Genomic DNA, 21,788 nt, shown 5'->3' on the forward strand with positions numbered 1-21,788 from the left:
ATGAAGAGAAGTAATTGTAGTCAATAACACTATCTTAGTTTGATGTCCCTCTTCCTCATTTCTTTACACATCATATGGAATGAAGATTTTAAGATTTAAATGAAAATTTCCATTTATGAATGCTTCCAATCCATTCACTGTATTTCTTATTCCAGCTTAAATAGAGATGAGTTGTTAGTATACATCATAAGAACCATAATATTTCAGTCAATGTTTAGCCCAAAAAGTGAAAAAGGAAAAAAGTGTGGCTTGACCATTTTACCTCTGCATTACTTCAGCTTTATATTCACAACTGAAAAATATATTTGCAGGAGGCAAATACATTGCAAATTTGAATCCCAGATATCTGCATCTATAAAAATGGAACTACTCTGGATTCACATTAGTATGACCAAGAACCCTGTGGCTCACCAGCAGAACTATATCCTATATTGCCAAGCAATTCCAATCTTGCTGAAGTGGGAGAAACAAAATTCAGACCTACCTAACATTTGGTGCTGAGGTAATTGTATGAAGAGAAGTGCCAGGCTACCACTTTTACAACCCACAGAAGAACACATACAAACATGCCACTTTGGGAAGATGTGGTTATATATGAATATAAGGTAAGCAACAGGAACTATTACTATCCATTTTATATAAATCAATAGTGCAGTCTTATCTGGAGCAGCATATATTACAGAGTGCAGAAATAAAGTCTGTCTGGAAAACAGCAGTGAGAGCAGAGACTTACAAACCCTTTCTTAGGAAGAGAGGCTACAAAAAAGCAACCTCAGAGAAGGAAACAAAGACATACCATAGAGGGGTATAACATAGTAAGTGCTACATAGAAAAGCAATTAGGATGCTCTGTTCCATGAATTCCCTTTCAATAATAGAGGGGGAGTGGGTAAGCAGGGAGGGAAAAAGGACATGCAATAAATTCAGAAAGTGGAATTTTTAGAGACATTCACCCCACCTAAAGTCATAGCACATCTACTACTGCTAACAAGATGATTAAGGGTTATCTTTGTAAATGAAACTTGAGGGAGAAACATTAAGTATCAATATGTTTTTTAAATTATTTATATAAGCATCACTATAATTTGCAAATCTGTGCAACATTCCTGCAAGATTTCTATAGTTCTCTCTTTGTATCTGAGGCAACTTAGAAGTCTTTAATACTGTATTTAATTTTATTTAAGTTTTTGTGCCAAGCAAAGAAAAAGAGGGATGGGATAAAAAAATTAATTTCCAAAATAAATATTTTGACAAAAATTAGACAATTTTACTTGTATATTTTTCTTATTAGAATTTAATATGCATACTAAATTACAAAATACTATTTTAATGCCAAAACAATTGTCTTAATCAACAAAAGCCAATTCAGTAAAAAAGCAGAAGCCTTAGAAAGCACACTCGACACTACAAATTGGAATCTAAACAATAAAACTACAACAAGGGATCTTTGAACTGCCATCAACTACAGGTTGATTAAACGAATGATTTATAGGTTGCGAGTTTTATTTAACAATATCTGCATTTTACACCCATGATGAGGAACTTTTTTCACCATTTTGTATGGACCCAGGCATGTGAGATGATTAGAGAGCAATTCTCACCATTCAGGCAAGCCATCATGTAATTTAAGAGTTTCTGTGGAAGAGATACTATCACCTTCCTAGGACCAAAACAGCTCTGTATTCCTGAATTATAGTCAGAGGATAAAGGAGTTTGCCAAAACATTACTGTAGTGCTGGAACAAGGATAGTGGGAGGACTCAGCTTCTGAGCACTGCTCCTAAACAAGACAATTTATAGCAAGTTAAATCTGTTGCAAGACTACAAAAGCTGAGCTAGTTTTCCGCTGACCATAAAATAAGCAGCACAGTAAAATATAGTGTATTTCTAGCTGCTCTTCTCTCTCCTTAGTAGAACAAGCAGTCTAAGCTGCAGAGTCATTAATATGGTCAACACATGGTTGGGCAAAATTATTTGGATTCCTTATTCTGGGGGGGTTTGTTTTCTTTTTCCTTTCATTTCATTTCATATTTACTTTCAAAACACAGACATGAAAACAAAGGAAAAAAAAAAATGAAAAAGCCCAAAGTTTTTTTTTGACTGGACATGTTGCACTACCCAGTTATGGCATGTAGTGTCAGTAATTCCATCAGATAACATAACTGCCACAATCTGATGTGATGCATTAAACTGGGATTACCAGAATAAATCATGTTTGTGGGTGCACAGATCACAGGTGGTGCAGTCAGCTGCTGTGTATTATGGCATATCTATAGGATGTGCAGATTAGGATATAATGTCCAGAAGCTTGTTCTCATTTGTGAAGTGCTTTGCAACCATAAGTCAATAGTAAGGAGCCACAAAACAGTTATAATGGCATAAACCATCATCAGGGAAAAAATACAAATCGATCAGTGCCAGCAATATAAAAGGAAGAGCTTGCATCTGTCCCCAGTCTCATAAATTCAGTGGTTGTTGCAGTCTTTTCCTCTGTCCCACATGTACTTTATTAACAACAGTAACTATCATAAATAATAATAATGCAGAGTAGTTTATTTCAAGATGAATGCTCTTCTTATTATCTGTTGATCCTGTACCTTATTTCTTACATCATGCCTGTGTTCCTCCTGTAAACGGGAGGGCAGAGCTAGCTAAATTTATTGTTTGAAGTTTATGCCTTTTAATTGGCAAGAGTGTTATGCCAAGAAAGTCGTCTATGTAGGCTCTTTGAAATATCTGCATACCTTAACCAGCATGTTAAGCCTCTACAAGGAGGCATAGAATTTACATTCTACTGCGTGCTATAAATAAGTAATAAGAACAGATTAGAATTATGCATTTACGCCTACTTGTGAGAGTGAGATGCATAATTCACAAGTGGCAAACCCTTAAGAGGCTTTCGTATTTCACCCCACCCCTCTCCTTGCTTCAGTCTTGTCTGCGTAGAACACAGGACTTTGTTCAGTCCCACTGTTTCACAATTTTAATTTTTTTTTCAAGATAGGTCATTTAGGAATCACTACTTCTCTCTTGCAGGAGAACAACTGACACTATGTTAGTAGTCATTTCTGGGTATATGCCCACATTAAGTTACGTTATTGGTATCATCTTTATGAGTTCTCTTGTGAAACTCAGGGACACAGCTAAGAGAACACAGGACTTTGAAGTGAAACTTCCCTATGCTTTCCTAGCACTGTCTGTTGGAGCAAGTCCAAAGCAGGGCCGCCAAGTTGGGATGGAGCACCTCATCTGTGAGGAAAGGCTAAGAGATTTGAGATGGTTCAGCCTGAAAAGAAAAGGCTTTGGGTTGATCTGATTGCAGCCTTCCAGCAACTGAAGGGAGCCTGCAAGAAAGACAGAGAGCACATAGTGACAAGGGGGAATGGATTCAAACTGGAGGAGAGTCAATTTAGATTAGATTTTTAGGAGGAAGCTCTTTACTCTGAGGGTGGTGAGGCACTGGAACAGGTTGCCCAGAGAAGCTGTGGCTGCTCCCATCCCAGGAGTTCAAGGCCAGGATGGATGGGGCTCTTATCATCTTGGTCTAGTGGAAGGTATCCCTGTCCATGGCATGAGGTTGGAACAAGATGATCTTAAAGGTCCCTTCCAACCCAAACCATTCTGTGATTCACAGTTAACATGACATACTGCTCCTTTAGTCAGACCTCCTGAAAGACTAGACTAATCTCTATGTCAATTCACATCCTCAGCTTCTCTGCTGAAGCCTGAAAGTACCTGTTGTGGCCACAGTTTTTATAATAGCACATGAAGGCCACAGATTTTCCCAAAAACCATGGCTTTTCCCCACAGCATTTTTACCTCCAAAAACTCTGTTACCCAGTGACAAAGTGTAGAAACAAGAATCTATTTCAGTCTAGTTGCTTTACTGTTTTTTTGGTTCTCTGGCTGCAGCACTACAATTTTGATTCATGTACCTCCTAAAAAAGCACCACTAGGTACAGGTGAAGAAGTTTCCTTGTAATTTCTCCCAGCTACTTTGAACTTAGTCTATTTATCTACCTGGATTTTTCCTTTGTTCTGCATGCAAATATTTTAAGTTATTTTCTAGCTCTATTTACCATTTGTTTATTTTGCCTTGATCTCTGCCACACTTCTTTTCATATTTAAGCCGAGACTTGTACCTCTTTTTTATGGTAACATTTCTTATTTATTAATTTTTTTACCTATTCAGAGCATCTCACTTTATTAGTTTTACTTAGAAAGCTTTCTCTGCTCTTTTTATCTGCCTGTAAACATTAGAGAAAGACTTCAATTGCATCTGTATTTTGATTCCCAGTACAATGTAACAGCTTAAAAATTGTTATGTGACATTGCAATGATGATATTAAATCCTAAGAGTCATACCTCAAAACATTCAAAACACATTAGTTGAAATGTTTAATCTAACTTATTCTTGAGCTGATGAAAAGGCTAGAATGCCAGCTCATGAGAATATTTAAAAATTGTTGTCAGTTGGATTCAATATTTGTTCCTTGATCAGAACAAAAATTACTAGCACTATTAAAATAAAGTGATCATAAACAGCTCCAAAGTTGAAGTTAATAAGGAATCCAGCTTTCAAAAGGAAGCTATTGACCTACTGCATCAGCATCATTATTATAATTTCCTAAATTTTCAGCATTTCCCCTAGAACAGACTGAAAATGTCACTCGTGCATCCTTTGTGTGAACTCCCCCTGTCTAGCCAATGATCCTGGATAAGTGAGACATGAGGATCCAGAATCTCCTGATAAACCAAATTCTCTGGTCACCTCTGAACAACCTCATGTAGCAGCCATAAACATACCCCAACCTGCAAAAAAATAGAAATCAAGATATGCAGCCTGTAAACATGACTTAAATGTACGTCTGTAATCATGGAACCTGGCATGTCCAAAGCAGCCAACACAGAAATAACAATGTTTATCATCCACCTTTCTATCAATCTTAAGACAAGTCTAAACCTTACTTAAAGCACACTAATCTGATGTTCTTACATGTTTAGCTTTATGTTCACTTGAATATTTTTTCCCACTAGTTAATTTCCTGTTAAGTCATCATTTAATGTGTCACTCTATTTATACAATAAAAACCATGGAAATAAAATAAAGAAAAAGAGGAAAATCCCCAACAGCTTTCAAAGTCCAACTACAATCTATGTAAAATGCTTCAATCAGAAATAAATCCTCATAAAAATATATATTCCATAGAAGACCAGTGAAAAGCATGATGGATTTCAGTTCTGACTAAAAAAGGCTATTCAGCTTTATGTAAACAATTTAAGCAATCAGTGTAGAAGCCTAAGTTAGATTTCTAGCAGTGATTAGAGGAAAGGAAGTATCCTAGAATGCCTCCCATGTTTTTTGGGACAGGATCCATTTGTTTTAAATGTTTCTACATAACTTAAGAGGATAGAGGAAAAGATTTTGAAAAAACATGAATACTCCAATCATACAAACCACCAAGCATTTTTGCAATCAAATTCACATCCAATTATTTTATGGCCTGATAACACACAGTTTTGTATTGTTCACATACAAGACAAGACCTTTTAAAGGTGGAAAATACTCAGAAAAGTCTGGACTTACATTAATTGGTAAAGTATTTTAAAAATGGAAGTTCTAAGAAAGTTTCTCAGACTTATTGAAATTATAAGTCTGAAACACATGCAAAAATCAAAGATTTCTCCTTCCATAAATTTGTCTCCTTACAGCTTTCAGGTTTTTTTCAATAAATAAAGTGCTGAAAATATTTCAGTAATGGTAAATGACTCAGCACCCTCATGGGTCATGGATTTAGTAAAAGCAAGGGAAAGGGGAAACCCAGATGGGAATCACCTAGAAGTTCTGCTGTGGTGTTACCTGTCTGTACATTGTTATAATTTATCAATATTCCACTACTGTGAACGAATGTTGGGATATACCAGGTACAGAGAGAAGGATCCATTTCTAGCACTATCCAAAGAAGAACACATGTACTGCTCTGTCAAGTTATCACAGCTGATAAACCACCACAGTTTGTAATGCAGCAGCATGGAATAAAATATCTATTTCATATTAAATATTCATCAACTGTTTAGCAGTTCAGGAGACCAAATGTTCCTAAATTAATAAGGAGAACTATGAGTATCTTTCCCAGACCATAAGGAAAAGCTCAGAAGTTTCATTATGTAGCTGGCAATATCAAGAAGGCTGCCCCACTCTATCCAAGCCTATTAAGTTATGGCTAAGCAAGGTTTGTCCTTATAAATGGATACCTAGAGATTCTAGCAGAAGCAGCAGGTTTGGGCTTGGTCCATCTGTGCAAGAGGTGTCATATCTTTATTTATCTGAGTCCAGCATTACTTGAAACTAAGCATTAATCATTTACCAAGCATCTCAGAATGATCCTGGCAAAACAAAAAAAAACCTTTTAGAAAAGGGAAGATGTTTTTCTTGATTTAGAAATATATTATTTATAATTTCAACACAAATCCTTGCACAATTTCTGATGTTTTCTAAAGCACTTAATGAAGCTGTGACTGGATGAAAACTCATTTTAAACAATAAGCTTCTGTGTCTGTTTCATCAGAAAAATTAAAACCTGAACAGAAGCCACCATTTTGTTTTACCAGCTGCAGGCAAGCCACAATTAGCAGGCATACTGCTGAAAATAAAATCCCACAAAAAGAACTTCAGGCTATGGACAACACAGACAAAAAAGCATATCCTAGTTCTTGCAAATCTTAAAGAGTTTCATTATGTTTAGAAACAAACAGTGGTCACCATGAAACAACAGCTCACATTTGTGACAAACTGTGACACTTGATGTGAAGCTCTCAGTGATGAAAGACAAAATGCAGAGAAATAGATCAGCCCTTTAGAAAAATGCAAGAGCAAAGCAGACAAGATTTGGCCAATTTACCCAAGAGAGGTACACATGCACAACTTGATCTGAGAAAGTAACAAAATAAGAATTTGCTAGCTAACTGCAAAGAGGGTATCTTGGAGAAGACCTACAAATCCACATGCCAGTGCAGAACACCTACAAGGCAATTATATGTGGACAATAAGAAGTAAGTTCTGCTGAGAGATAAAAAAAAAAGAAAATAAGAAAAAAAAAGAAAAAAGGCTGTAAGGTTGTAAATTTATATTTTACAAATTAAACTCAATGAACCCTTGATTTAAATGTGTCCTTCTCAGTAGACACTGTCTTCTGAAGAAACTTCAGTGTCTTTAAATTTGCTTACCAGTCTAGATATTGAAGGAGAAAATACAGAACAAAAAGCTTACATATGTCTAATTCTGAGAAATATCTGAAGTAATATCATAGGATAAAATAATGTGGAAGTTTTACATTTTTTAGGGGCTTTATTTCTTATCATGGAATTTAGACAAGCCACAAAATCAGTGTTTTTCTTCTCATTGTATAGAAAACAGAGCCCATAGGCAAAATAATTCTTACGTGCCAGAACGGAAAGGATAGAAAAAATACTCTCCATGTTCCACAGCTATTAGCTCTGGAGAAGCTATTTTGCTCCAGCTCACTTCGGTACATATGGAAGATTGGAAGGTCCCAATCACTCTCATTTTATAATTTGTGCTGCATTTTAATTATTAGAAAGTGGTGCTCAAGTAACCTGAGAGCTCAGCAATTCCAGCAGGGTTAGCGTGAGTTCTCTCTTGGCTTGCTGTGTTACCCAAATCTGATCAAAGGACAAGGACTCCAGAAGCTTGTCCAGCTGTGGTTTTATAATGACACCATTAGGTTTTGCTCTATAATCAAGGTCCCTAAAAGTCTGTGTAGCTTCAGGCTTAATATCTGCGACAAGGTTAACTGAAATCTGCAGCAAGGATAACTACTTTAGCAGATTGTATCAGCAGGAAATATTTAAACACTATTTAAAAGGATTTTAAATAAGCAGATTTTATTTAACACTGCACTAATGCACTGCAATAGAAAATGATACAACAGAGCTGCTACAAATAAACATAATGCTTTTACCCTTCCCTTGCCCCCCTCCCCTCTAAATTCCCCAGATGTGTATTATTAAGTCCAATGAGTGCACCAGTTCTTTCTGTCTGAATTTGAAATACCGGAACGCCAGGCTCAGACAGCCCATTTGCCCTTTGGTTTTGTGCCTGCTGAATCTGCATTCTGGGTCTGTGGAATTAATTACGATAGCACCGGTCATCGGCAATGTCAGTGTTGCCACTTCAGGTGTATCAAATGTGCCTTCTTACAGGCCTAGAACTTTTAGAGGAAGGCAGCTTCTCCTGTAAGGCTGGTGTACCCTGCCCTCTAGTGCCAGGTGCACCTCTAGATGTTCACTTAAATGCATGCCAGGGCCAGGATAGAGCCTGGAGCAGTAGGCACTCTTCATAAGCCATCCTGTAGGACTTACTAGCTGGGTATGTTGCTAAACCAAATGTAAGGTGTCAGCCTGGCACTGTTGCACAGTAGTGCGAGACCCTAAAATAAGGGTGAGACACTGGGCCATGTTTCAGATAACCAATTCTAACCACAAAAAAGTGAAGACTTTTACTGCTCACCATGGTGCTGAAGAAATCTTTGTTTCACAAAAAAGTGAGGAATTGTGACATTCAGGGTTATAGTATTTATAAATTTTGCACTAAAAATGTATTTGATAGTAAACAACTCTTTCCAAAAGTTGTAGTGAAAGAATCGACTGAGCACATTTGGTATTTGTAATTATTTCACTGCCACCTGGAAGATGACGAATAAACTCATACCAGAGAACTTCAGACTTTTTCTACTGCTGGTACTTCAAGGCAAAAGCTGCCTGTCATCTTCGGGCAGGACCTAAACAACAGAACACAAATCCTTAGAGCTGGAAATTATTGTTCTTAAATATGGCTCCAGCTGAAATCTATGAAAAGTAACCACAAGAACAACCTCTTCAAAGTAAGATAAGGATTTTCTTCTGAGTGGTTCAGCTTCTTGCAATGATACATCTTACAGCAATTATATTCTACATACAATTCTGTGGATTTTCTTGCTCAAATTTTTTCACTTGGTAATCAGTGCAATACTGATATGACGGATTCTGCTTTTATTATCATGAACTCTCATTTAAAACAAGAGGGGTATAAAGGACCAAAAACTTTGCCATTTTTTCTGTAAAATGTAGTCACTGCGTGTGCATGGTGTGTAATGCAATCACTACTGGTTTAGAGCAACATAAAAAACACAGGTACTAATTTGGGATTCTCCCATTTTTTAAGTTCAGATATGTTAAGCCCTGATTGAACAGATGTCAAACATCTGTCTCTTCCTCGCAATAAAGCAAGTATCCCATTCTAACCTGATTTTGTGGGATCAGCCTTTCCACACTCAGGTCAAGTAACAATTTGAATAAGCTAAAGCTTTGCTCATGCTCTTGGGAAAAAAAATGTGAAGACAGCTCTTTCTCACCTTTTCCAAGGCTCTCCTTAATATTTTGCCCACAAACCTAGTACAAAGTACTCTGTCACATTTTTTTATAAACTCTTGGACGTGCAATTTAGGATGACTCTGTACTCGTTTAACTCACTTGAGGGTCTGCCCTTGTAACATAGGTGACATGATTTCTTTCCTGAAGAACTGGAAACACTTCTTTCAGGTTGGCAGAGAAAAATAAGTTCCATACAGCTAAGTCTTAATAAGAATATCTTCCTTTTAAAGATTCATGATGAGAATCATTAGATTCTGCTAGGAAAATTATATGAACACAATTTGTTAACATTGTCAAGCACCTAGTGCTGCAGAAAATGTAGACATACATCCTCAATGCCAAGCTCAGAGCAAAGATAGATTCATCCTTTTTTTGTCTTGTTTTGTTTTATAATGTATCCACAAAGTAACTTCCCTTTGTAAACATGTTAGACAACACCATTTGTCAGTCCATCAAATGCTCAGCTTTTAAGAATACAAGAGTATTTTGCTCAAACTTTTTTCTTAAGTTTCTTCACATCAATAAGGTTTCCCACAAAAAAACCCTGGACACTTGGGTCATATCTGATCATCTCTGCTTATGCTCTAACATTCTGCATTTATTAGACCACCCTTCTGCTGGTGGTATTGGCACCACCAGCTCAGGCCACTGCATTCTACTACTTTTCAGGGAAAAACCCACCCTGTTGTTCCTTTCATCTAAGGTAGAAAAGTTCTGTGACTAATTTAAACAAAAGAGAAGACAAGAAGGGGTACCTCGCATAAATTTAAAAATACCTTTAAAATAATTAAATTAAGAATTGTCCATGTTTCAAAGTAGAAATTTCAGTTTTTTCTGTGAGTGTTTGGGTGAAAAGAACATTGTCCTGTTCCCAAGGAAAAACAGCTCATATTTTCCTAAAATCAAAAGCCTTTTTAAGACCAATATGTTAAGAGCTCTGAAGATAACTGTACCAGCTTCTCCAGCTCCTCAGAGCTTCTATTCATCTACAGAACAATAAGGTCTGAAGGTCTGGAGAGCAGAACCCTATTGCAACTACTCTCCTGAGCTGCAGGTGATGGTCTTGGTTACGGGAGCTTCTGCACTCACACACAGAGCAACTGAAAACATAAATACAGAGGCATGGATTCACACAGTTCCACCAGGGATCTGCAACTATTTCCTCTGGCCGCATCCCTTGGAGAGATTAGGCTTTCACTGGAATACAGGATGTGAAATGCAACCCAGACTTTGTGAAGAAGTAGAACATACACCACATAAAGCAAATGTATAAAGGTGGGAGGCAGAAAAATCACAGGCAGTTAATACAGGTGTTGCGGTAGAGGAGCTGGCTTCATTTCAGTGGTTTATTACAACACAGAAACCAAATTTGTCAATATGGGGGAAATATTTAAAGGCACTAATGGATGATGGATGCCTAATGGGTCTCCTTTTTCAATGTGGTAAAGTGTACATTTGCCATATGTGCTTTTAAAGGGTTTCCTTTTTAATTACAGCTCAACCCCTAGAGGAAACAAACACTTGAATTTCCATGAAAATCAATGAGTATTTCAATCCCTCAACAACTGTCAAGATCAGAAATTAAGCTAACAATATATTTGCCATTATAGTGTTGAGAAAACATATCCCTCCTTAAGTTATGGATTGATTAGCCTAAACTGATTGCAATTTCCATGATCTGAAATGAAAGTCAGTGAAGTACTAATTTTTAAACAGAATTTATGTCTTCTTAAAAAGAAAGGTTTAGAAAACCATCACATTTCAATAGATACGGCACTTCAAAAATACAGAAAGAATCTTTCTGGTATAGACTACTGGCCAGGAACTAAGTCATATAGCTCCTAAATTAGGAAAATAATTTTGATGATTAAATAGGAAGCAGATGTCAGAGGCAATGAACTTTGTCTCTCTATTTAGGGTCAATGGTATATTATCTTGTGGCAATAAGTTACCAACATCACTAGCATAAATGCTGAAAACAAAAGGATAATTATACAGAAAAAGCCAAGACATGTAACATAATACTCCAAAACCAAAAGTTCCAACTTTTCACCATAAAACTGTAGCCCTTGGAGAAATAAAAAAGATCATGTTATACCTCTTTTAAATCTAATCTAAAAAGTGGAAAATCTTGGGCTCTGAAAGGAAGAAAATCAGGTAAAAATGAAGACATACGCAGATCTAAGCAAGATCTTGAATAAACCAAATTCACAAGGACTGGAATTTCTAGTGACCCAAATCCCATCCTGCTGGCTCAGATTGCCAGTTCTCCCTCAGGCAGAGGGAGAAACAGGCAGCTACATAAAATGGATTCAAAGTGAACAGACTGATCTCCACACCACATAGAAAAGAGTGGGTCTTGTGGTGTACAGCTTATGGTAATGTGATCTGATCCACCAGCCTTCTCTTTTGAATAAGTTCAAAATAAAAAAAAATAATTTCTACATAAAAGCAACAAGAGCTTCCCTATGAAACTTATGAAGCAGATGAGATTTCACCTGAATGTATTCTGACTTATCACTCAAGATTTAAAGGTAGAAGCTATATGCTTTTCTGTATTTTCAAAGAAGAATTTAAAAAGTTACTTGACCATAATTTATATCAATAAGCATTCATTTTGGCTATAATTCAGACTGCAAGCAGACATGAATCTAAACCAGCCAACCAATATTATGGTGAACATTTCCTCAAATGTTTTACATCACTGGCCCATTTATAACCAGGTTGCAGGTGAACATGAAGTAAAATGAAGGACCTATGATGAAATTTCAGTAATAATTTTAGTAAGATTGGAAGCACAACAGTTTGCACTTCAAAAATTTTAAGAACAGTGCTATGATATGGCAATGAGAGATTAATGGAAATCTTGCAAAAAAAGAGATAAATGGCACTGCAAGACTACCAGAAAACTGGGGAGATGGGGGAGAAATTAATTGAACCTATACTTTTGATAAATATTTATTTTTTGCAGAAGAAAAATGCACACTAGTTTGAGCTGTCATTATGCTAACCTATATCCTATTTTTCATATTATTAGTAATACATAATGTGGTAGTTTATATTCAAAAATAAAACCAGAATGTATATACCTCATGTATTTATCCAGAAATACACTAAGGTTACTATGGTTACGAAAAATCCATTACCTTTGAATACAGAATGAAAAAGTTTGACTTAAAGTGTGCACTATTTATTATAGCGATCATCAACAGCCTTCAGGAGGTTCTCTAACTGGATTCATTTTTCAGTGTCAAAACTGACCCACCACACCAGTACCTTATGGCCTGTGCAAGGCAAAGAAATTTGAACTATATGAATTTTTAAATATGTTTTATACTGACCCAAGATGCAGAAATGGCTTTGAATTTTAAGGCCTTACATTAAAAAGAAAGTTGGGTCTTCATACCCTTTTCCCTCTGAGTTGTTCAATATGAAATGCTTTATTTTCACTTGTACTTAGGAAGATATATAAATTCCAATGGGTCCACAATAGTGCTTATGCCGTGGCATTATACTTCTAGCTCCATGTTTTCTTTTTGGGTTTTTTTGGTTGTTTGGGAGAGGGTTTAGTTTGTTGGGGTTTTTTTTGTTTTGTTTTTTTTGTGGGGGTTTTGTGTTTGTTTGGTTTTTTGTTGGTTTGTTTCTTTGGGGTTATTTCTTATTTTGTTGCTGTTGTTGTTTGCATAATGCCTGAACAAGTAATTTGTTAAATTGTTTAAATTAAATTAAAATTTTTTAAATTGTTACAAATTGTTAAAATTCATTAAATTACATCAATTACATTAAAATAGAAAGTCAGATTACCATGCTTCATTGTATTGCCCAATAATGGTCACTTAACTTCCATATAGTAGTTAGAGTACTGATAAAATCTGGATATTGGCACATGGTACAACTATTATCAGAAGGAAACAGATTATTGGTTTATACTTCTAATAAATGAATTAAACGGAGGCTATTCAGGTAAAAAATGTGGTATCTCTCTAATTAAGAATATTGAAGGAAGGTAGTACATAATTTCCTCTACATAAGTAACTGTACCTAATTTCTTCAACAGTTTGCAGTTTACTTGCTTTGAGAGCTGGATGGTATGAGATCAAAATGTTATAAAACTAGATCCTGTGAAAGAGGCACAAGATTTAGCTACACTATCATGATGGTGCTAATTTCTATGAGACCCAAAAAAGAGTAAGATACTTTAAAATATTAAACCCATCAGGGTTTAAAGTGCATCCAGACAATTTTAGAATTATTTTTCTTTCCTCTGAAATAAGGAGAGAATCACGCAATTTTTCATTGCAACCATGAGATACCCATCTGACATGCTACCTAGCAGAGAACTCACCTCTTACAACATACTTAGTTCCATTTCCAGAGTAAATTGGTATCCCGTTCATATATAAAGTATATTGTGTAATAATACCATTTGGTGTTTTGGGTGGACTCCAACTCATCAGCAGGAACGTGGGAAAGGATATTGCTGTGGGTGATTGCACATCTTCAGGGGCTGGTGAAAAAGTGTATAAAGTTATACTATATTGTCTTTTCACAAATAATAAAAAATTTCAATGAGAAGCTACTACCAGAATGATTTTTGGTAAAGCTGAAATTTCAGAAAATATTTTATACCTGCAACATACCAGAATTTTGAGAAGTCTCCTATATTATATAAGGATTCCTAGCCAAACAGAAACTTCTATGAAAGACAGCAATATACTACTTGCTTTTAGGAGAATAATTATGCTTCTATAATTATATCTTTCCAGCTTGATAACACTGACCAAGGTGAGAGGGACAGGATTTTAGAGCAGTCCTTTTTTAATGCAAATTTTTTTCTCCTCTTTCATGGTTTTTACTCATAACTACAAAGTGATCATCCTAATCAACAATGCAGGTGATGTGTTCTTAGGTACTACCCCTTAATTCAAACTTACTCAATACACTTAGTAGTGTTTGTTTAATGTAGACTTCATGTATATAATATACTGGAAGTTGGCAATGGATAATAATTTAAGAGTCAAGCTCTTTCACTATTCCAATGAGTTATACACTAGAAGCACAAGGAATCCCAGTGAATATTGCAGAAGGAGCAGAGCTGAGGTCTTAGTCTGGGAGAAATATCTTGTAATTTACAAGCTCTGTGCTAGAAATTTGAAACAATAACTAGCAGTGCCTGGCAACATGAAAACAATATAAAGTAATGAATGTTTCAATAGGGAAACAGGGATAGCTGGAGGGTGCGATATGGTGTCTGTCTTCTGTATCACCAATACATTGTTACTAAGAGCATGCAAAAAGAACATCCAAAAATAGAAATTCCACACATTGACTTTTTGTTCAGTTCTTTTAAGGGATAAAACACGTGTTCCCCATGGCTTTATTCAATCTCTAGGGGGAAAAAAAAATCTACTCTTGCTTAAACCATTCCGTTATGATGGGTAGGGATTTCTGCTTTATTCACTAAGGTGAGAAAATAGGACATAAACAATTTATTTTTAATTATTATGTCACTGCAGAAATAAATAGACAAATATTGAAATAACTGTGTTTCATGTTTATATCACAGGGTCCAATAACTATTTGGCTCTCAGAGGCTGCACCCTGTCATGGAGAATGCCACCAGACAATCTTAGTTTATAATGAACCTCCAAGAGGCAATAACTGGATTTGACTTGATTGGTGCTTCTGGCAGCTATGGCCACACCAAAATCCTGTTCTAGCAATGTTAGACTGCTATCTTCAGCACTGTCCTCACCAAGACAACACCTTGCACAACAACCTGCTTTGGCAGCAGGTAAACACTTCAGCATCCTTTTAATTATATGGCTGTAATTCACATGACTTCATGCCAAAATTTTATATTCTTTATTGGTACTGTATTATATCCTAGTTTACATGAGAAGACAAAGAACTGTGGGAGGGAGGGAATTTTGAAAACTACTTTGCATCATGGAAGATTAACTACCACCCAATAAATAAATGTCAAAGTCTTCATTATTCTACTGGTGTAGATTTTGAGTAACTGATTATTTTAACTGGATTAATATAGTTTTAGGATGACAGAACTGGGAGATGTGAACTTTATGTTTAATTGAGAATGAAGTTAGATATGTCACTGATATTTTTGGGGCATTTGTTCTAGTAATTGATGTACATTACATATCAGTCTAGACTCTAAAACCAGAACTCAATGCATTTTTTCTTTCTTTGTGCCCTAGTTCTTAGTGTAAGCATAGGAAGCATTAATTTATACTCACAGCCTTTAAGTTTGAGCACAACAACATGCAAAAGTGTTTAGGAGAAGAAAAGGGAAAATCTGAACAGCAATTAATAAATAACTCAATTGGCATTTGGCAGTTTCATCACACTGAAATAATTGTTGCCTATTGCTGGTGTTTAGTGGTTAAAAGAAACCATGGAAATCAACCGTTTGATTCTCAATTTCATACTGTGCCATACAATCAATTCTTTTTAGTCAGACTGTCTCTAGATTTACTTCTGAGCCATAGTAAAATGAGGAAGCTTTCATTAATCTTTCAGATGCTTCATATTAATGACAAGGCTCTTGCATGAACAATGTAACAGCAATTAAAAAGCCCATTAATCTGCATTACAGCTATTAAAGATGCATGTCATTAAAGGGTATGGAGTTTGATTCATTTTCGCACCCCCCAAAAAATGGAGCAATTATGGTCTGGCAATGCACTTTGTCATCAAATTAGGTTGGGGTTTTCCAGCAAATGGCTTTGCAGCGTTTAGCTCTTCTCCTGTTTTATTATTCATGACTGAAATGTGGAAGTCAAGACCTTTGAAATTACTTTACCTTCTTGTGGAGTGGAGATGTTCAATGCATGCAAGCTCTCAGTACAGCCAGCCAAAGTGCAAGCAGTTAGGGTTACAGCATAGTTTGTGAAGGGACGCAAACCCTTCAATATGCCTGCAACACAAGAGAGCAAGGTGTTATGCACGTACAGTGTACAGACTGATTGCATGCAGACACACGCAGAGGGAAAATAAACTTTTCTGTTATGGGCTCCCACTGTTACAGGTAGAAAAGAAAAAATATAGTTAAGGTTTTGTTCCTATCAGCCACAATTTAAAATTTTACAAAATAATTTAAGAGCAAATTATATTTTATTCCATTTTTAGTACTAAAGATGTACCTGTGTTTCTTTAGTTATGCTCACTGAAACAGATACTACTTCAAAACGAGAGGTATATTTTAATGTGACAGTGAAGAATGTTTTTTTTCCTTAATCCCTGTCTCAAAGTTTTTTTCAGTTCCTTATTTTGTTTTTCCACAGAATTTTCATTGTCTCCCAGAATAATTTTCTTTAATGCACCCTCTCCAATGATGTCCCTATTCATCCATAAACTGAAATCTCTTTTTTCATGAAACATCCCAATTGTCTACCATTCAGCAGCATCATAAAGACCATACATTTGCTATCTAACTAACATAATTCAGGTAACACAGTACCCAAGGGTTAACAAAAAGAAAATATCTGGGGCCTTACTCTATTTTAGGTCCTGCTTATGTTAGTGAAGTTACTGTATCAATCAGCTCCTTGTTATAACAAATAATAATCACTGCTTACCACTTCAGGAAGTTTTGCAACATTTTTAACTATCATAAACAGAAGGATTACATGGGGAAAAATTTGGTTTAGAAACATTTTTAGAAACATTGGCAGTTCGCATTTCAAAGTCCAACAACAAAGTAACATAAAATCTAAAACCAGAAGTAATTAAAAGAAGGCCAATTCATGCCAAGTTTTATTTCAAACTGTATTTTCACCTCAACTGTCACAGCTCTAGCAAAATCAATGTGGTGTTTCATTAAAAAAATAAAATTTATAGTAAATTATTTTTATTTCAAAATTGTCCAACACTGGGATTTTGCAAATCAGCTAAAAAAACAACAGCATGTCAAAGAACTGTAATTACTGGCCAATTGTCCCACAGTACAAGAAGTCTGAAAATCCCCTCATCATTACATTTACACAAACAGGTAGACAAAATTAGCCCTTATTATTGCTCTTCATTGGCTTACTACACTAACAGAATTCAACATAACTGTGTTTCATTAAAAAAAAAAAATCCCCACATAAGCCCTTTATAATCACAAAAAGGGCATGGAGAATTTGATGTTGGAAATTAGCAGCTACAGCACAATTATATTATCTTCTGAGCTGAAACCATCAGTCTGTCAAAGTTTATATTGTGTTTAGTTATAGGTGTGTTCACATGGAAAATATGAGATTAACTTTCACTGAATTAGTAACATTTATGCTTTTTCTTGCAATCAATGAAAAACTTCAAAGGTTGGCATAGCAATGATCTTTCTATTTGAATTCTCTGGGGTGCACTTCTACTCATACCAATGGAGAAATATTCAGAAGTAATCACTTCTGCTTCAGAGTAGTGTTCAAATAAAACCAGTTGATCAGCATCTACTTGCTCTGGCTATAGCTTTGTTTTTGCAAATCACCAGTTAACAGTGGGGAGCTGTACTGACATCCAATCTAAGTGTGACAGGAGAGAAAAAGAATGTTGTGTCAGTCACCACCAAAGAAACATCCCTGTAATCTTCCTGTGCTGGAAGGAGAATATTTTTTAGAGCCATCAACAAGGCAGAAAATAGGAAATAATTTTTCATAGAATGGTTTGGGTTGAATGGGACCATAATAAGGATCATTCCAACCCCCCTGCCACAGGCAGGGACACTTCCCACCAGACCAGGTTGCTCAGAGCCATTCAGCCTGCCCTTGAACACTTCCAAGGATGGGGCATCCACAACTTCTCTGGGCAACCTGTTACAGTGCCTCACCATGCCCACAGTAAAAAATTTCTTTCTAATATCTAAACTAAACCTAAACTCTTTCAGATTAAAGCCATCACCCCTTGTCCTTTCAATACATTCCCTTGCAAGAAGTTCTTTTCAGCTTTCTTGTATGGCCCACTTTTAGGCATTACTGTGCCTGTAAAGTATTGAAAGCTACACTAAATTCTGCATCACAAAAAATTCCATTAGTCAAAACACTATCTTTCTAATACAAGACAGTATTTCCACTTATTTCCAGATCATAGAGGGTTAAACCCAGGAAACTATAAAAGGTGCTTTGGGAATTATCTCCACAAATAAACACACGCAGAAACCAAATCCTCCAACTGTGACATTTGCAAGTTCCTGGCCAAGAGGAGCATGGCATTGTATGTACACCTCTCTGTTCACTCTGTAGCGCTTTAGGAAGCAATTTAGTTTGATTTGTACATTTAGCACTTGTAGCATTTGTTTCTTATAAAGCAGTGAATTCATGCCCCTTGCATTTCCTCATGGAAGACAGCGTTAGGGTGACGAATGGCTTCAGGCACTGAGAGCTGCAGAGTATCAGACATACCCAAAAAGATGCTAGGACGTGTTGAAGGTTTGAATTAGGTTGTAGGAAGTAGGAAGGTTTTATATGAAACACATGTAGCACAACAGACTTCCCATCACTTAGGTTTGTGAAACGCTGAGAGAATTTTCATGAAAAAAAGTAAACAAAGAAACCCTTTTCCTGCAAGAGTTTTTTTTTTTTTAATTAATTCAGAAAAGGCAGCAACTTGAAAAATAATTTTTTCATTTCCTAAGTAATGTTTTTCCTTCACATGTACTCTTGCACTATTTTTTTTAAACAAAGAAACAGATGTGCATAGGTAGGCAATAGAAAGTGCACAGATTTTATTTACATACTTCAGCAAACTACTTTTTTCTCAGCTGCCATGCTATCTGTTTGGCCAGCATCCACTCTAATCTGTTCTCCTTCATTATGTTAATCTGTGGGCGGAAAGATTTCTGTCATCTTCAAATCGCTTGTACAGCAATGGTAAACACCTTGGCCTGCCTGTAATTGGACAGGTGTCTGCATTGGTGTCACCCAGCTTTTAATTCAATTAAAGAACTGGCTGCTCTGCTCTCATTACCCACTCATTTCGTCTGCACTTTCAGTCAGTCAGTGAAATTTACACTCAGCACCTGACTACACTGAAATACAAAGTCAGCAGTCCCACAGCAAAGATCATCACTGATACATGTGAATTAATTTAAAGAACAGCAAAATAATTTTTGCAGTAAAAAATAGCCTATGATCCAATGAAGTTGGCTGACAGCTTTAAAAAAACTTTCCCTGACTCCTCAATTATCACACTCTCACACTGGCATCTCTTGTAATTGCTGATCTAATAAAAGTCCACCAGGCTTTCCAAGATGGGGTGCTAACAAAGCAAAATTTGGCCACACTTTTATGTATTCTATTAATCCTAACAGGAAAGAGGTGGACAAATTGTCACTTTGATCATGAGATAGGATTAGGGACATCACCAATATTTAAGAAGAGGGTCAGCCTCACACATTTGGGATATGGGCCCCACACATTCAGCCTGCCACTACAGAGCAGCTGAATCCACCTAGACTCAAAATTAACATCATAGACTACATTCAAAGCCTTAAAATCCACATGGGGAAGTGGAGATGCTAAATCATTTTAACACACCACTCCTATCTGCCCAAAGAACCTTTGGAAATAAATTAAAGTTCTAACACAGACATTTTGACACAGTGACCCCATGAAACTGAATAATGTCATTTGTTAAATATGAATGTAAAGTTAACAGTCTAAAAGAGTGATCTGGAATCACACCTAGAACATTAAGCCTACTTTATATGCAAAACTAGTATTTAATTCTCTATACTTTTATTTAAATGGTCTTTAATTATTTGCAATATTGAAAGTCAAGGTTTAGAGTTGTGCAAGAGAGGAAATGCTAGGTTCATTCTAGCAGTGAAGGGATAACAACATGGATAGGGGCAATAGCAAAGGGGTCAACAACAAATTTATGGTAAAATGGGTGTGTGAACTAGTAAGTTAGTTGCATATTTACGTCCACTCCATTCAACATTCTAATGCATACAGTATATGAGAAAATTACATATTCAGCTGTTTTCCCTTCACTTCTCCATAAGGCAGGCATTTCTTTTGTTCAGTACCTTTCAAGTAGTTCTTCTAGTTTCAAGTTCAAAGGGAGTTCTCATACTTTTTGACAATACAGCCATATTCCATAGCATTCTGGCAGATTTTGAGTGGGGAACTAGTACTTCTCATCCAAAAAAAAAAAAAAAAAAAAAAAAAAAAGTTTACCACTACAGTGGTAAAGTAAGTGGTAAGTAAGTATGTGGGCTAATATTCTGTTCATAAAAACTGAGTGCATTTTTTTGCCAAAGGGACTTTTTGTTGCTGGATTTTTTTATTGTTTCCTCCCTAACATGAAGTTTCATGAGGACCTATTTTGAAATACACCTACTGCAATTGAAACAACACTTGACCTTTAAGATTTACCTTAATTCTTGTCTAAGCTTTAAAAACAAAAATTACCAAATCTCTCCTCCCCAAACCCAGACTATTTAGCTAACTTGAATGCCCCAGGTCATACAGCATCTGTCCAACATAGTCACTCGTGTGTCGAGATGCATCATTGCCACAGTACACTTAATCACAGTCCACTGATCAGAAAAGGAAGTCCTCAACTGACTTTGTTTTTGACAGATTGTAGCAAAAACTGTTTAACTACATGTGTCTTCCACATATGCATTTCTGAACCGAAAGCCTGCGCACATCAGTCTGTCACATACATCTGCATTTTACAAGCATCTGCTAACTAAGTATGATATGAGTCATAAAATGAAGAACTCAACATGAGGGCACCTATGCCAACTCTTTGGCTTATAAGAACCAACTAAAATTTTAATTTAGTTATTGCATTTAGGTGGCTTGAAAGGCCCTTTTCTCCCAACAGAAATACTTCATAACAAACCATGCACCAGCTCCTCTGGCTCTGAAGATGCAATTTAGTTTGCAGTGGTTCAAGGAAACCTGTTACATTCCCCATAGCACAGGGAACTCTCCAGCTGCTTCAGTTTGCATAACACCTTAACTGAACAGTGCAATTTTGCACCAAGATATTAATTAACCAGAGAGGGTATTGGTTTTGCATTATCTATCACTGTGTTATCCTCGATCACACCAAATCACTTCACCATTGCTTATTTTCTGCAGTATGATCATCTTTAAAAGTTTGTAGAGACAAAGAAACACTGTTTACTTTTCTATAGATTTTTTAATATGTCTATAAAAATATAATAATTCTTTCTAGCCTGAAAAACATTATGAAATCAACTTCTTTTTATTAATAAAAGTATGGTTACCTATCTAAGAATTGATGTAATTTTGATAAAATGCTCAGGTTTATTTAATCACACAATTTATATTTTGTATGAATAAATTTATACAACAGCATTGGACTGTAAACAAGATTCATT

The 21,788-nt window shown here is 36.0% G+C and overlaps 1 protein-coding gene across 1 annotated transcript in view; it reads right to left on the minus strand.

Annotated features, from left to right (window-relative positions):
- Positions 1-21,788, minus strand: part of USH2A (usherin) — a 369,679-nt gene that overhangs the window by 191,220 nt on the left and 156,671 nt on the right. The window contains exons 30-31 of the mRNA XM_058835000.1: positions 16,254-16,367; positions 13,776-13,937 (exon numbers count right to left, since the gene is read on the minus strand). Coding sequence (XP_058690983.1) covers positions 13,776-13,937; positions 16,254-16,367 — 276 coding nt within the window. The remainder of the gene's footprint in view (positions 1-13,775; positions 13,938-16,253; positions 16,368-21,788) is intronic.

This window comes from Poecile atricapillus, chromosome 3, assembly GCF_030490865.1.
Source record: "Poecile atricapillus isolate bPoeAtr1 chromosome 3, bPoeAtr1.hap1, whole genome shotgun sequence".
Classification (NCBI taxonomy): Eukaryota; Metazoa; Chordata; class Aves; order Passeriformes; family Paridae; genus Poecile; species Poecile atricapillus.